Source organism: Gopherus flavomarginatus, chromosome 2, assembly GCF_025201925.1.
Source record: "Gopherus flavomarginatus isolate rGopFla2 chromosome 2, rGopFla2.mat.asm, whole genome shotgun sequence".
In the NCBI taxonomy this organism is placed as follows: domain Eukaryota; kingdom Metazoa; phylum Chordata; order Testudines; family Testudinidae; genus Gopherus; species Gopherus flavomarginatus.
This window is the reverse complement of record NC_066618.1, coordinates 256,821,334-256,839,011: the sequence shown is the minus strand read 5'-3', so window position 1 is coordinate 256,839,011 and position 17,678 is coordinate 256,821,334. Positions and strand designations below refer to the sequence as shown.

At 39.8% G+C, this 17,678-nt stretch overlaps 1 protein-coding gene across 1 annotated transcript in view; it reads right to left on the bottom strand.

Annotated features, from left to right (window-relative positions):
* Positions 1–6,252: 6,252 nt before the first annotated feature.
* Positions 6,253–17,678, bottom strand: part of TMEM67 (transmembrane protein 67) — a 52,915-nt gene continuing 41,489 nt past the window's right edge. Inside the window, exons 21-28 of the mRNA XM_050940702.1 lie at positions 17,276–17,416; positions 16,685–16,765; positions 15,252–15,368; positions 13,930–14,046; positions 13,718–13,822; positions 11,920–12,022; positions 9,594–9,736; positions 6,253–8,589 (exon numbers count right to left, since the gene is read on the bottom strand). Coding sequence (XP_050796659.1) covers positions 8,509–8,589; positions 9,594–9,736; positions 11,920–12,022; positions 13,718–13,822; positions 13,930–14,046; positions 15,252–15,368; positions 16,685–16,765; positions 17,276–17,416 — 888 coding nt within the window. The 3' untranslated portion in view covers positions 6,253–8,508. The remainder of the gene's footprint in view (positions 8,590–9,593; positions 9,737–11,919; positions 12,023–13,717; positions 13,823–13,929; positions 14,047–15,251; positions 15,369–16,684; positions 16,766–17,275; positions 17,417–17,678) is intronic.

Below are 17,678 nucleotides of genomic sequence, written 5' to 3'. Positions count from 1 at the left end.
TCCCCCAGGCACTTCAGGCACGCGTCGTGGGGATCGCTAGTAGGCATGGGCTTCTTGCAGGCCGCACACTGCTTGAAGCCCGGCGAACCAGGCATGAGCCCGGTGTCGGGTGCCGGGAAGGGCTAAGCCCCCGGCGAAGAACTATTTACAAACTACTTAACTTAACTACTACTATCTACACTTAACAATCTAATTAACAACTACAATAGTACTAGAGATAAACGATAGATAACGAGGAGAGCTAGGGACGTGGAGGACAGCTATGCCGCGCTCCACAGTTCCAACGACCGACACGGCGGTAAGAAGGAACTGAGGAGCGGGCGGGCCGGCAGAGATATATATTGGGCGCCATGGCGGCGCCACTCCAGGGGGCGACCTGCCGGCCCACTGGAGTTGCTAGGGTAAAAAGTTTCCGACGAACGTGCACGCGCGGCGCGCACACCTAACTGGAATGGATGTGAGCAATCACTCGAAGAAGAACCCCGGATTATGCCCGTCGGCGTTTCAGAACCCAAAAGTGGAAACCAGATGTGTCGTTTCCCAAACACGCCTACTACGTTGGGAAAAATTATGAGGCCTGGATATCAGGACACAATATTAAATCCTTGGAAGAACTGCACCTCCTCATACAAATGGAGCAGTTCTTGGATGGTGTTCCTGAGGACATAACACGGTACATACAAGATGGAAAACCCAAAAATCTTGCTGAGGCGGGGGAGATTGGAGCCAGATGTATGGAAGTGGCAGAAAGCAAGAAAGCTACTGTCAAGGGGAAGGAATACCCCAGAGGGCACACCGACCATAAACCCTACAACCGAGGACAACCAAAGACCCCACCTACAACCCAAGGAAAGCCACACACTATTCTTCCACCTCACCAGTTTCCAGTAACCCACCTCGACCCAGTGACCAGTCAGATGGAAGATGCTTCAAGTGTAATGAACTGGGACATATCAAGGCCAACTCCCCAAAGACCGCCAACCGAGTGCAGTTCATTACACCACCATCACACCAAAGATCCCCAGGCCCAGATACCTCTCAAATACCCTTGGAGCGAAGGGAAAATTTGAGAGTGGGCGAAAAGAAGGTTACTGCGTGGAGAGACACGGGGGCACAAGTGTCAGCTATCCACCAATCCTTCGTAGACCCCAAATTCATCAACCCAAAGGCCCAAGTAACAATTTACCTCTACATGTCACAAGCTGTAGACTTGCCTACAGCTGAACTGCCTGTCCAGTACAAAGGCTGGTCAGGAATGTGGACTTTTGCAGTCTATGACAATTATCCTATCCCCATGCTACTGGGGGAAGACTTGGCCAACCAGGTGAAGCGGGCCAAGCGAGTGGGAATGGTTACACGTAGCCAAACCAGGCAAGCTTCCAGACCCATTCCTGTTCCTGAGCCGTCCACAGACGCCTCGTCTGTGTTACCAGAGACCCAGACAGAGGTAGTGGACCCGGATACCATGCCAACCACTGAAACAGCCACAGCACCTCCAGTCCCAGGCCCGGAACTGGAACAGCAACGAGCACCAGCAATTGCAACCACATCTTCAAACTCAACGCCAGAGGGCACCAGCGAGCCAGAACTGGCAGAAGCAACAGTCAGCCATACCCAAAAGGCTCAGCCAGAGCCTGAAATACCTTCAGGTGCACCAGTGGAGAGCGGTTCACCAGCAACGGAAACAACCCCATCACCTACATCGCTTCCAGAGGGACCAAGCCCAAGTCCACAGTCTGAGGAAAAACTGGTGACCTCAGCCTCAAGGGAACAGTTCCAGACTGAACAGGAAGCAGATGACAGCCTTCACAAAGCTTGGGCGGCAGCACGGAGCACCCCACCGCCTCTCAGCTCTTCTAATCGATCCCGGAATCCAGTAGTTAAAAAGTGTTTTTAAAATGTACAAGTCTGTTAGTTATATACTTAGTGGTATATGTAAAGGTGCATGTGTTGTATTAATCTGTTTATTTTAAAGTTCTAGGAGGAAATCGCCGCCAGTGAGCTTCCCCACTGTCTGCAATTTGGGGGGCGTGTCATAAACAGATAGCTAAGGGTTAATGTCTCTTTCACCTGGAAAGAAGTAACCTGAAACACCTGACCAGAGGACCAATCAGGAAACAAGACTTTTTCAAATCTGGGTGGAGGGAAGTTTGTGTGTGAGTCCTTTGTTCTGGTCTTGTGCCTGTCTCTCTCTCGGCTATGAGAGGATTTCTGTTTCCTGCCTTTCTAATCTCCTGTTTCCCAGTTGTAAGTACAAAAAGATAGGTTTGTTTTTTTGTATTTACATGTGTGTAGTTGCTGGAGTGCTTTGAATTGTATTCTTTTTGAATAAGGCTGTTTATTCATATTTCTTTTAAGCAATTGACCCTGTATTTGTCACCTTAATTCCCCACGGTCAGATTTATAGACATTGTTGATGTAAGTGAAGTCACTAGGAGAAGTGATAGGGTAGTAAGATCTCAGTGTGAACAATATGTGAAGGCCTAATCTACATTGCTGTCTCACCCAGTCACAGATGATAGCTTGTTGAAGGTCCACATGGATACGATAGAGATATTTTTCTTAGGAGGGATGGAAATAGTTTATTTGGTGGTGACGACCCTATCTATGGAGGAAGGCAAAAGGATGGGTAACTAGGAGCTGATTTTAGTCCATGACTTAATTATGAAAATTAAGTTTTCAGTAGCAATCAGGAATCATTATTCCATCTTTTCAATATTTGGAAGCTGCAGCTTTTCCTGAGGACATTGATCTCACTAGTCCTTTGTAATCCACAGACTGACTTGCTGTACGGTGCTTTACTTGGAACAACCTTCTGTGTCAGAAAACAGTAGCACTACTGCTCAAAGGCCTGTGCCTGAAAGAACTGGTAGCACCCAGGCTCTGAGACAGACACTCTCTGCAGTTAAGCAAGCATATGTAAAAATCTTACTAGCATTATTTAAAGCCAGCAGCATCAGAACTGACTACATATAAGGAATTTGGTGGTGGGGTTTTTTTGTTTTTTTTCATTCATTCTTCCCTTTTGATGTATGTAAAAAAAACTAGAGACTTTTCCTTTTTGCTGTTTTTTAGTATTTATATATGGATTTCAATTTTCCTTTCCGCACATTCAGTCCCTTTTCTAAAATGTATCGTGGCCTAAAACCCAGTCATTGTAAGTTATTTTTACTTTACATTGACTTTTTTTTAGCACTGTTATCATAGGGCATCAGCACCCAGCAATAAGCTAGTTCATCCAGCAGGTGTGGTGATGCACAATACTGCATAGCAGAGCAGCCATTTTGCTATCCACTCACCATCTACAAAGCCCAGTTCCCATGATGCACCTATGAAAGACCTTCTGCAGGTTGAGGGACAAGGACGATATCACAGAGGCAGCATTCCTCTCCCATAAATCAGCTCCTCTCAAGCTCCTTGAAGTAGGAGGAATGACACAACCCTCAATCATCATGATATAACAATTATCATTGACCAAAAAAATCCCCAAATCCTTAAAAATTCCCTTATTCCTCAGAGAGACACGTACAATAGAAAGACAGAAATATTATGATTCATTATAAAATGTTTACAAGCATAAAGTAGAAATCAACAAACTGAATATGAAAAAGATCCACTATAATTAATTAGTAAAAATATGTAATTGGGAAATTCAATCAAAAGTGTTATTTCTTGAACAAATGTCCACCAAAATGAGAACAAAGCACAACCGATGCTTTTCACGTAGCCATTATAAAGCAAGTATGAAAGAAAAATTCAACTGCCTAATGGAGGTTTCATCCTCTGCAATTATTTCATAAATGTCTCTCTCAGTTGAAACCACACAAAGTGGGTGAGGTAACATCTTTTATTGGACCAACTTCTGTTGGTGAGAGCGAAGCTTTAGAGCTTACATAAAGCTCTTTCATCTTGGTAGTTGTAGTGCCTCTTTCTTACCTAGATGCCCATACAAAGAAAATACACAGGAGCAGAGATATTTAACTAACCCTGAAAGAACATTTTTGTATTTACTTAGAATTCGTTTTTAACAAGTGAAACCTTCCCCTCAATAAAATCCCTCCAAACTGTATGGATTCCAAAGCTTTTGTGTGCTCTGCCCAAAAGTTGTATGCAGTGTTGTTGTAGCCATGTTGGTTCCATGATATCAGAGAGACAAGGTGGGTGAGGTAATATCTTTTATTGGACCAAAAGTGGTATTTAAGTTACCAGTGTCTTCTCTGAATCCAATCTCAAAATTAACAATGAACGAGTGCAAGCTGCTTTTCAAAGAGGAACTGACCATTCAGGAAGAATGAAAGGGAAAAGGTTATTTCCTATTCAGAGAGAGGTGTTCAGGTCAAAACTAAGCTGTGGATAGAACCCCCATCCATTCCCTCACATAGGCAAATTTCTTTGAACAGCTCTTTTACCTGGTCACTGAGAGCCAATTACAGAGATGAAAATGCTAGGCAACACATCCACTCAGGGACAGTATTGATGGTTCTACTAGTACCTAATGACTCTCTTAAATCTAAAGTTACTAAAATGACTATAACGTGGTAGAAATCTTGAAAAAAATGCTAAAAAGTAAGGAGGGCTAATTTACAAACCAAATTCATAATGAGACACACCAGAACTTCAGAAATTATATAGAAAGCTAACTTTATTGTAAGCAAATTAACACTATGAGAGCATACTTTTTAGATGCTTCATTATGCACCTGAGTTGTGACTACTGTGTGATACACACAAACACTGTTATGCAGTACCTCCCCACTGAATTATTTCCAGATTATACTAGTGTAATAAATCTTAATTGATTAAGCTTACTAAGTACAAATTAAGAGGCAATATAATTGAATTAACTCAAGTAAGCAATAAATCAAAATATTTTTGAGAAGGTATGTTTAAAGAGTGGTTCTACTCTGAAAAGTGACTATATAAAAACAGCACTTGCTTATACAACAGATCATCTCCATTGCATGCATTCAAGGTCTATTTGCTCATTTAAGTGACAAAAATTAGTTCCTAGAGCTTTTCACGCCTGTTAGCCTGTGGTTAGTCTTGCGTTAATCAAGACTCAGTGAGCTACCATCTTGTACAAGACCATTTTGTACCTCAGCAACAGAATTGTTTATGAAGATCTGCTGAGTTATACATGTGCAAAGGCATTCAAGGCAATGGGGCTGCACAGGTCTCATGAGGGCATAAATTTAGGTTGCAGAATTTTTATTACTGGCCATGATGCATAAGATGGCAAAAGGCTCAGTTTGCAGAGCTGGCAGTTAGAAAAAAAAATCTTTATAATTTTCAATAGAGCACATTTGATAAAGAAATAATTGAGAGACACCAGCGCAGAACACTACAATGTCATTTATACAGCCACTATTCAGAGGAGAACCATGCTTTAAAGTAATCATAACAATAACAATAAGAACATAAGAACAGCTGTACCGGGTCAGATCAAAGGTCCATCTAGCCCAGTATCTGTCTACCGACAGTGGCCAATGCCAGGTGCCCCAGAGGGAGTGAAGCTAACAGGCAATAATCAAGTGATCTCTCTCCTGCCATCCATCTCCATCCTCTGATAAATAGAGGCTAGGGACACCATTCTTTACCCTTCCTGGCTAATAGCCATTTATGGACTTAGCCACCATGAATTTATCCAGTTCCCTTTTAAACACTGTTATAGTCCCAGCCTTCACAACCTCCTCAGGTAAGGAGTTCCACAAGTTGACTGTGCGCTGTGTGAAGAAGAACTTCCTTTTATTTGTTTTAAACCTGCTACCTATTAATTTCATTTGGTGACCCCTAGTTCTTGTATTATGGGAATAAGTAAATAACTTTTCCTTATCCACTTTCTCTACATCACTCATGATTTTATATACCTCTATCATATCCCCCACCCCCTTAGTCTCCTCTTTTCCAAGCTGAAGAGGCCTAGCCTCTTTAATCTTTCCTCGTATGGGACCCTCTTCAAACCCCTAATCATTTTAATTGCCCTTTTCTGAACCTTTTCTAGTGCTAGAATATCTTTTTTGAGGTGAGGAGACCACATCTGTACACAGTATTCGAGATGTGGGCCTACCATGGATTTATATAAGAGCAATAAGATATTCTCTGTCTTATTCTCTATCCCCTTTTTAATGATTCCTAACATCCTGTTTGCGTTTTTGACCGCCTCTGCGCACTGCGGGGACATCTTCAGAGAACTATCCACGATGACGCCAAGATCTTTTTCCTGACTCGTTGTAGCCAAATTAGCTCCCATCATATTGTATGTGTAGTTGGGGTTATTTTTTCCAATGTGCATTACTTTACATTTATCCACATTAAATTTCATTTGCCATTTTGTTGCCCAATCACTTAGTTTTGTGAGATCTTTTTGAAGTTCTTCACAATCTGCTTTGGTCTTAACTATCTTGAGTAGTTTAGTATCATCTGCAAACTTTGCCACCTCACTATTTACCCGTTTCTCCAGATCATTTACGAATAAATTGAATAGGATTGGTCCTAGGACTGACCCCTGGGGAACACCACTAGTTACCCCTCTCCATTCTGAGAATTTACCATTAATTCCTACCCTACCAATGAACCAAGCTATAGTGATCCCTATTTACTGCACCTGATTTCCAGGCTATGGCATCTAATTTGTTCACACCAGCATACACAGTTTTGTGAACTAACACTTGTTCACACAGATACTGGAATTTTTGCACTGAAAACTCTTTACGACAAAACTTGCCTAAACAAAGTACTGTGTGTACACATACAGGATTAGTATCTGTGTGAACAGGTTTTAGTGCACAGGAACCATGTATGGAAATATAGTCTTGTGATAAGCTGCATGTAAATAAATGGATGCCCCACTGAAAGTCAGGCCCTCAGATTATGCCATCTAACTTCACCATGACCTCAGGAGAGTCACAACATTTTACCAGTTAATGGTAACTATTCTGAATTAGCAAGTAGCAATTGTTTTGCAAACCAGAAGTAAGTATACTGGATCTGTAATGGCTTTGAGACTGAAATAGAGGGTAACCACAGCTTAAAGACATGATATGGCACCATAATAGACATCTTCCTCTTTATGTAGCTAAGAAGAATCTCAAATATAATACCTCTATCAGATATGTTGGCCCTGGGTCAGATAAGCACATTTAAAATTAAACATCTGCTTAAGTCTCATTGTCTTAAATGGGACTTAAGTGCTATTCTTAAATAGAGATGCTTTTCTGAACTGGGATCTTTACGTTTTTTGCTGATTGTTCCCTGCTGAATAATCTTAAGACAAGTGGTATGGCTATGAAACCGTGACACCATGCAGTGGAGTAATCATTTACTGAAAAACAAATGTTATATTAAAACACACTTGAGCAGGGAGACTTTTCAAAGGCACGATTGGGGATTAGGCACTCACCTGCCCCTTTAGCCTTTGAAAATCTCTCTGAACCCTTAGTAAGTAGCATTTTAACAACTATTCAGCTGTTTACATTCCAATGGCTGAAGTAATGTATGTGGGATATGGTCATTATTTTAAATCATGAGGAAATGATGTCAGAAAATGGGATAATCAGGGAATATATTAAAACAATAATATAAGAATAGGCACTTGCACAGCCCTTTCCATCCACAGAGCATCTCAGTGCATTTTAAAAAGGTAAGTATCAGTGCTCCAAATTCACGTCTATGAAAACAAGTCCAGAGCAGTTAAGTGCCCTGCTCAAGGTCACATTAATTCCACAGAACATCAGGAACAAGGAATCAAGGCCTCCTGCATCTCCTTCCTTTGCCCTATTCACTGGGCCACACAGCTATATAGTTGTAAGACTAGCAATGTTCAAATACACATGTGCTATGTTATATGCAATCAATGCAGAAAAAAAAAAGCAATACTGACCCAACGATAAATTAGACAAACCCAAAGTGGGCTCAAGTGGATCAAACCGCATCAGCAATCACACAATTTAAACTTTCACGCTGAAGTTATTTTAGATAAGTGAGAAAGATTCAACTACTTAGTCTCAATGGTCTTCTAAGTATTTGTTTAAATACTAGTTAGGAATTCATGGCAGATCCTCACTTGTGGTGAACCTGAAATACATTTGATTGTATTTCACAGTAAATTCCGAAAATAAGGTCTAATTTCTTTGAGCTATTTTGGAAACACGTACATATGAGGAAAATTATAACTCCACTCAGCAGCAGAAGCACTGAAATTATCTCTTAAAAAGAAATGGCATATACCCTCACTGAAGGCAATAAATTGATTTTATCTTCTGATAATGACAGTACTCAGCTTAATTTCTGACTGTCTTGGTGTCACGTATCAAGACATATGGTTTACTATTCATAACACAAAAACATCTGAAAGTTATACAAAAACAAAACTTTATAGCGCACAATATAAAAAGAAAAAAGTCAAAAGATTTACATTAATATTTACATAGCACTGCAGACTAATCTGTAGCTCAGGAAGGTTTCATTCCATGATTAGTTCTTGTACAAAGTATTTCATCTTTTGAGTCAATTAAATAAGAAATCTTTCATCCACCAAGGTTTTGGATGCCAAATTCTTCTGCCCAGCAGTGTTACGAATAAACCTAAAAATCTAAATATAATATTAAACAAGTTTCATAACAATGGAAGAAATATTTTAAATAATTCAGTTTCTGTACATGATACAAAATAATCAAATCAGTTATGTACTCTGTCAAATGTCGGGACTTTCCACAACAGTACACCTGCATTAGACAAGTTCCTATACTAACACTGGGCTTTTTAATTTAGGAATCAAATGTTAAATGACAGATATTATTACATCTCAACAGCTAAGAGGCTGAGCCCAGGGACTCTAAAAACCTGTAAACTATGATTGTGATAATGGTAATAACATATGACCTGGATTGTCTGTGTGTCACACTAATGATACTATAATCCAAGATGTTTTTCCAAGAGTGGAGAGTCAAGCAATTTATCATTTCCAAAATAAGAATCCTTTAATTATATTTGTAGCATCCCTTCCCTTCTGAGGAAGAGACTGAACCCTTCAAATATTTTTGATATTTGTACTTATTACATCAGAACTTTCTATTCATATCTTAAACAGTTTATATTCGAAAAATCTTTACTATTGGTGACATTTACAAACATGATCTAGTTGATTACATATGGAATTGTGTGAAGGAGAAAGAGGAAGAAACTACACATTAATGGAAATACATTCATTTTGGTGGAAATTTCCAAAAGGGGCCTAAGAGAGTTAGGTGCTCAGCTCATTAGATTTCAATGGGATTTGGGTACTTAACTCCCTTTGGCCCCTTTGAAAGTCCCAGCATTAGCTATTCTCGGACTCTGATTAATCTTCATTGCTCTGTGTATTTTCTTTTAGGTGCTGTTATTTGTGTCCTATACATACATGGTGCATAAACATGCAATGTAAATTTTTGGTTCATAAGTGTTTTCTTATTTTTCTTTTCTTATTTTATGAGAAAATCCAGTATTTTTAAAAATAGTTTGTTAGTATAGTTTTCTGTGAGCACATCCTATTAAATACATAGATTAGATAAACTACCTTATTTTTAAAATATGGGGTTTAAAAAAATGAAAATTTACCTCCTGTTGCAAATATGTGAGAACAGCTGCTAGGACAAAACTTTGGGAAGCCAAATCCACAACAGAGAAAAACAGTATATCGAAGATGAGAAGCGTGGCCTCATTGCCGTAAAAGAGAACATCGCTGAAAGAATGTCCTTCATCTATAGAAAGAAAATAACTTCTTGTAAAAAAATATAAATTAAATCTGAATTTCTGTGATGATAATTTGTGAAGTCCCCTAACAGATCAGCACACCTAAGATAATAAGATTTTAGGGGGAGAGGGATAGCTCAGTGGTTTGAAAATAGCCTGCTTAAACCCAGGGTTGTGAGTTCAATCCTTGAGGGGGCCATTTAAGGAGCTCGGGCAAAAATCTGTCTGGGACTGGCCCTGCTTTGAGCAGGGGGTTAGATTAGATGACCTCCTAAAGTCCCTTCCAACCCTGATATTCTATGATTGATAAAACAATAATGGAAATTTAGGACAAGGAAATACACCACAGAAGCATAATCATGATATTGTTTTCAACCAAAAATAACATAATAGCTTTTAAATATAATCTACAATATAGCTTTCCTGACAAAGTGCTAGATTTTCAAAAAAGAGGTGTGCCACATTCGCAACTACATTCATATACCTACATGTATCTAATCTGAAAGTCTAAACCAGATTGTCCAGATTGATGGTAAATTTAGCCATTTTAATGTCATATACACGTCTGAGTTCCTTGTCACTAACATCTTGAGCAAGTGCTGACTCTGGCCCTGAATCAGCAAAGCAATTAAATGTGCTTAAATGCTTTGCTGAATCAGGGCCTCAGTAACAGGAGGTCTTTAGTTATGTCTCCTCATTTGGTTTTCAGGACAGAGAAATCCCTTTGTTTTAATATAGTATGTTTTCAAGTTCAGATCACTTATCCTCTTCTATGTCTTTTATCAATATGTAACATTCCCTACAGAGAAACATGAATTTATACACAATAATAATAATAATAGCAAAGAAAAAGGAACAATATAAAAATATCAGAAAACATTTTGACCAGGAAGCATAAAATCCAGTAACAGATCTACCTGAATATAAGTAATTGGAAAAGAGAAATCCTCTCCCAATTTTTCCACAGCTTCAAAGAGGCATGTGTCTAATCTGGTTTCCTAATGGTTAGCCAATTTCCATATATTTTAAGGTAAATATCTCCTAATTGTGGCTTGGCACATTTCATGGAGCCTTATCTCCATTTTATTCTCTCAAGAGCTAGCCAAAAAAGGCCCAAACTCAACTTATACTGGCTGTGATTAGCATCCCAACCTCCTCTGCCATTTTGTTCCCCTAGGTAGTAACATTCAACTGTTTATGTCATCTTTAAACTATCATACAGCTGCAGATTCCAGATATAGCACAGACTCCACAAAATACAGCTAATATAATACTGACCAGATCACCACATGAAGTGACATGTGGTTATCCCTATATTATGCAAGTTAAATGAGGGAACACATTAAGTCTCTCTGCTCTAGTTTAATTGATGCAGTGCAGGATTTATCAATAAGTGCAGCTGAAATCCTGTAATTTCCCCTGTTCCTCTGAAATTGTTTTTTCTTGTTCCCCCTAAGAAAAGTTACTGCTCATTAAATGTAATTCAAGTGTGGCTTTGTACGTCTGTGAGATACACACCGTTGGCACCACAGGAACTTTCTAGAAAGCAGTGCTTGTTGGGGTTGCACAAGTGCTGTTTCCCAGCACTGAGTATTTGGAGGAGAGGCTATAAAAAAGGCTGTGCAGACTCAACTTCCTCATTTTCTTCCACTAAACCTTGGAAACAGAACTCCAAGAAAGATGGGAAGGTGAGTGGATATTGTGAATATGCATAGGCAAGAGTCTCAAATTATGATAGTTCCTGATGAATAACCTTGCTTTTCCTTCAGAAAATGGCTTCTGAAAATTCCCCACTTCAGGCAGTTTAACAAGCAATACAATCACCAACTATGGCAAGAGGCATTCTAATTAAACAAGGACTGCTGGCCAGTATCAGACCTAGATGTCAAGTCATAAAGAGTACTGTGTAAACGTGTACACAGCTCCAAGTAGCAACCCTTCAGATACCTAAGACTTGTTACAAAGGCATGCCACTGACAAACAACCCTCATGATCCAAGATATTGTAACCCTGGCTAACGAACAGCAGCTATCTCCCATATCCTGACAATTCTCATCGTCACACCTCTCTGCTGTAAACTCCAATTTACAGTGTAAACCCCAAGGGCAGGGACATGACATTTTATTGTTTGAATAGCACCCTGCACATTTATAGTGAAATAAATATTAAGTCAAAGAGACCAAACTGATACCATTGTAAAAGATACTTTTTTCCATTGGTTCCATGAACTCCATGCCAATAATTCGTTCAAGCAGCAACTTGTCCTTTACAATATAATCCATATCTTTATGAACCTAGAAGAAGAAAAAAATCCCTAATACTTAGCTCTGAGATTCTCAGGATAAAAAATGCAAAAAGCACATTTTACAAAAGGTGGAGAATAACTACTTAAAATAGCAGTATGAATGAAAAGACTACTGTCCACTCTGTTTACTCCTGAGGGAATTCTGAGCCAAAATTTAAAAATTCTGTGCACAATATTTTAAAATTCTGCAAATTTTATTTGTCAATAAATAGATGTGGAGGCTCCAGCATAGCAGCAGGGAACACAAGCCGATGGCTGCACGGAGGTGAGAGATCACCCTGCAACTCGTCCCCAGGACACCAACTGAGCGGTGAGGCTGCACCTGACCCTGACACAGCACGAGGGCCAGGCTTGCCACAGTCAGTGCTGGAACCTCCATATTTATTTATTGTCTCAAGAGTAGCGGGTGAAGCAACTCACCAGGGTGAGCAAAACTGTGCCAGGCACACCAGGTATGGGCAGCCAGGCTCAGTGCGGCAGGATACAAGTGTGGAGTGACTTAATGTGGGGGGATCCAGATGTGGGTTAGAGGGGTCTGTGTGAGCCAATCTGAGCACTGGCAGCTCTGTGGGGCAAGGTCTGGGTGCAGAGGGCATCTGGATGCATAGAGGCTCATTGGGGGGTTTCTGGGTTCAGGGGCAATGGGACTCTGCAAGGGGCTCCAGGTGAACGTAGCTGGGGTTCACGGGGGGGGTTCTGAGTGTGTGGACATGGGGCTTGGTGGTGGGGAATCTGGAGAGCTCAGCAGGGGGGTCTGGGCAGAGCTGGTTGGGGCTCAGAGGGGTTGGGATCCAGGTGTGGGGGGCTCATGGGATGGTCCAAGTGTATAGGGGGTGGGGCTTTAAGTTTAAGGGGAGGTCTGGGTGCAGAGATGGGGGTCCAGATGCAGGAGGGTTGGTAAGACAGAGGAGCAGCTCCCCACGTGAGGAGTGATGGGGGCAGGAAGCGAGGGGGAGGTGCAGAGCCTGAGGAGGTTTCTGGGGGTAGGTCTGACCCGGCCCTGGCCCAACCACTCTGTGCAGGGGAAGTGTCCTTCTTCCCCAACTGCAGCCTTGCAGGGACTAGCAGCTGAGCCCAGCTCAGGGTAGGGCCCCCCGGCCGGGATGAGGCTGGCAAGGGCTTGGTGCAGGAGTAGGGGGTTCGGGGGATGGGGATGGTCTGGGCTCAGGGGGGCTCCGGATGAAGGGAGTGGGGCTCAGCAGGGTGGGGGTTTGGGTGCAGAGAACTCAGCGGGAGATTCTGGATATTGGGGGTTCCGGATGCATCGGGAGTGAGTCTGACCTGGCATTGGCTGGGGTGTCCCCAGCCCCGCCACAGTGATTTACCTCTCTGCCTGTTGTTCCAAAGGGCACGTGACCCACTCTTGTGGCTTCCCTTTGCTTCCCCGCCAGAAACTCATTTTTCTGCGGAGAAGCAAAAGAATCTGCATGGGCCATGAATTCTGCCCCCAGGAGTATCTGTTATACAATGAATTCATACTATCTAGGGAATAGATGTAAGTGAAAAGTGTGTTGGCATCACTGGGCCGTACAGTTATTTTTTGCCTTCTACAAAGTAGTATTGTAGTGACAATACAATCTCCAATGACCAATCTCTAACCTTACATCCCAAAAGGTAAATGACAATCTCTTATCTCTCATACTTTCATTCTATTTAGCCTGATAAATAAAGTCTGTATACGTACATGATCAATAAAGGAGCCAAGAAATTTGTTCATGGTATGGTATGCCTTAGTACTCTGTTCAAAAGTAGTTGCAGATGAATTTAAAAGTCTAGCAGGACCATGTTTCTGAAAAATATTATGATGTGAACATTAATTTAAAGACTGCACACATCCTTGGTCTGTGATGTTTTAAATATAAACATAGAAAAATGCCAGTGTAAAAAATATCATACCCTTGTTAGGGTTTCATGAATCCTATCATACTGCTGTCTCATCTTGCTTGAAATGGAAATCTGAAATGTCTGGCCATCTGTGTTGGGTAACAAACCTCTTTGACTACACAAATTTTCCTGCACAATTGAAACAACATAAAATAGCATAAAGAAATGGAAATATGCATTTACAAGCCAGGAAAGTCAAGAGTTTTTCCATCTCTTTTTTCTCATGCAAGTACAGATTAGATATAGCTGAATATTTGAATCCTTTGGCACTGTTAAGTCTATGATAGCAAAAGTATTTTAGGACAAGAACCCCCGATCCCAGTTGTTGTGAGGCTATTTCCTACTTTAGACCAGAACACAGTTTGTTAGTTTTAGAACATCTTTGATCTTCACACACACACACTCTTGACTTATTGTTAAGCGTTTACAATTTATTCAGTTCTTTTCCCTTATTTTTTTGCTTTCCCTCACCCTCCTCCTTTAAATTCCCAACTCTCTCCATCTTTTCCTTTGTTCCTACTTAAAAAACAATCCCAAGAAAACCTAACAGCAAAGGAGGAAAGACTGATGTTTCAAAAACGGATGTTCCCACAGAATGAAAATACTTCTCTCTAAATTACTTTAAATTAAGCTATTGAAGTGGGGAGAGGAGAATCAATTTAAAGTGAACTTTTTAGGGATAAAAAAGCTACATTTCAAAATTAAGTTTTTCCTTATCTTATTTACTAGAATGTCAAAGTTATTTGTATCTTTATGATACTCACCTTTTCTCCCTACTTCATCCTGCAGTGATGCAGGAAAACCAAAATGTAATGACACGTCACTAATATCAAATTAACTTCACTGCAGGATTAAGCAGATGCATATTTTCTGATGAGGATGAAAACATCTATTTAAGCTGATTTCTACAATAAATTAGTAATGCCACCAGACAGCTGCATTTGGAATTGAAGAATGCAGACAGAATAAACTGTTTTCTGTACAAGTGTTTTTCAGATTTGCCTCTTTATGAAGGTTTCTTAGTAGACACCTCTTTACAGAGTGTTAAGAGAGTCTAAAATCTGCAGTATCAAAACAATAATATTTAACTACATGAGAAATAATTCATATTTTAGAAAGACAGAATCCAGGGAATCAGTCTTTGGAGTAGAAGAACTAATAAGCGATTGCTATTCCAGGACCAACTCTTACAATTCTTCCTTCTCTCCATAAGGAGAGAACAAACTCAGAGTCCAATATGGCATACAACTGTGCACCTGTTATGCACCAAACTCTCTACATTCAGTTACAAAAAAGGGAATCAAAAGACGTATATTTGTATTTTCTTTGCATACCGCTTCTCTCTTTAGGTTCATATTCATTTCTTCCATATTGGTATCTGCGTGTCCATGTACAGACCGACCATGGATATAATACCCAAAGCATCTGTGTGACAAGAGAAATACTGAAATCTAAAAAACAAAAAGGGGAAAATAGTTCATTTAATACATGGATTCAAACTAAAAAGTTACTAATGGATACCAGCAGAGCCAGCTCTACTACTTGGATAAAATAGGTCCTAAAATATCAAAATGTGTGTGTCAGAAAAATGTTTAGTAATGATTTATGTGCAATACATATAATTTAATTTACCTAGGGCCACAAAACCCCTTTTGCCAGTCCTAGAGTTCAGATTATTAACAGCAAGAGTCACTAGCTGTTCTCCTGAGTAGAAAAATCTAAGTCAAGGACTCTAGAGAAAAAAAAACAAAAAACCTATAGCTTTTATCCTAATGAAAAAAATTCAAAAGTCATTCAGTGAAGTAGAATAAATAAGTTCAATGGTTTCAGTTCAACTCCTAGCAATTTTTTATATATATAACAGAAATCTACTCAGTAAGGAACATCACTTGTCCGTCATACTAAACATGGTTTCTTAAAGCTAGCTGGGTCACCACCATGCAGTAGACTTGAGTTTAGCTCTCCAACCTAACTTACACAACAGACATGGGTTCAGGTCTTTAATTCCACAGGGTAACAAGATCCAGAAGCTTTGTGGAAGCGGCAGGTTTAGCCCGGGAGGGCTCAAACAGAAAAAATGCTGAATGATATTAAAAAAAAAAACAAACACTTTTTCTGGTTAAATAAATGAGCTGAATTGACTGGTTCTGGTTGTGTTCTATCTTTGTTGATAAGAGGAAAGCTACAAAGTCTCAAGGGTGAGAATTTAAACTGGAAGAAATCTGGGGTGGATCCAGATGGCAATCAGTAAGTGGGGTTACAAGAGAATGATGACATCACAGTAAGGGGTTTTTAAATTAAGAGTAAAGGAAATCAATGGATAACCAAAAGTAGCAAGTAGAAACTGTAACCATGAACATATTAAAACAGAGAAGCTTCTAAGAGGAAAAAGCTATAATACAAACAAATAGAAAGGCCTACAATAACTGGACTGCATGCCTTCCTTCTGTCCTGATTTGTTATTGCTTCATTCTCAAATAAAAGCATGAAGAATTAGTCGTATGCCTGAAACCCTGTATGACGTTTATGACAGTTTACTCTTTAGAACCTAACCCATATTACAGGCAATTTGAAGCCTTCTTGTACACCACAGCAAGAACCCCAAACCTGCTGAGGATGCACACAATGGTATAGAACATTAGCTTTGGATATTAGGTAGTACAACATTATATTTAAAGCTAAAAAAAATGGAACCTCCTAATAATTTCTAATATATTAATCCATTTTAAAAGATAGCAATTACAGTGATTAAATCAAAATTACTTACATTGCTCATAGAGCACAAATCAACAAATTGTCTTATCTTATCTTCTACAAATCTCTCATAAAATGCAGCAAAGAATATGATCTGAAACAAAACAGATTTTTTTTATTAGTTCATCAGCTTTGACTTTCTTTTCATAACTATAGTACAGCTAGCTTAAAATGTAGCCGTCGCAAATGACAAACTGCAGGAATTGTCAGCTTCACATTGGGCTCAGTAAAACCTGGCTGCCCTTTCTGAGTCTCTCCTCCAAGGAGGAGAGTTTCAGCAATCACTTAAAAGGCTTGGTTTAAAATTTGAGGACACTCTATGACTATTTAAGAACAAAATAAAGCAGATAAGGGAAGACTTCTCAGAAAGGAAATTCAAGATGGTGACTGAAAGGCAAGATCTTATGCAAGCCATGAGATGTGACTTGGACAAAATTTTGAAGTGATGACGTGCTAAATAAGCTATAGGTCCTGATTCAGCAAAACACTTAAACAGACATTTAAAGCTTTGCTGAAAGAGAAGTTACTGATGTCCTTCAAGTTAAGTGATTTGGTCAACTAGGGTCATAATGATGATTCAGAGTTACATATTTCAGAGCTGTACCTGTAACATGGCAATGACTAGCCAGAGGACAGTAGACACACCAAATCTCAGAATGCGGCTCCAGGGAGCTATGTAACTCTCACTGCTTCTTATAAGACTCGAAGAAGAATCCATTAATGCCAGGTTTGAAAATCCAACAACCTGAAGAGAGAGAAAAGAAAAAGCTTATTCTTAAATCAGGCACCTGTACATAATACAGCAATGAACAGCATTGCTTAAAAAGAAAATCCATTATTTTCATTCTAATTTCTTCTTCTAGAGAGTTTCAGTAAATAATAAAAATTAATATAAAGCAGGGACTGGGAAAGCAGGATCTACTAGGGACAATGCATGCAGAACACATGGTGAGCTTTAGAAATCACACTGCTCTAATGGGAATTGCTGCTCTGTGTTGACATGCCCT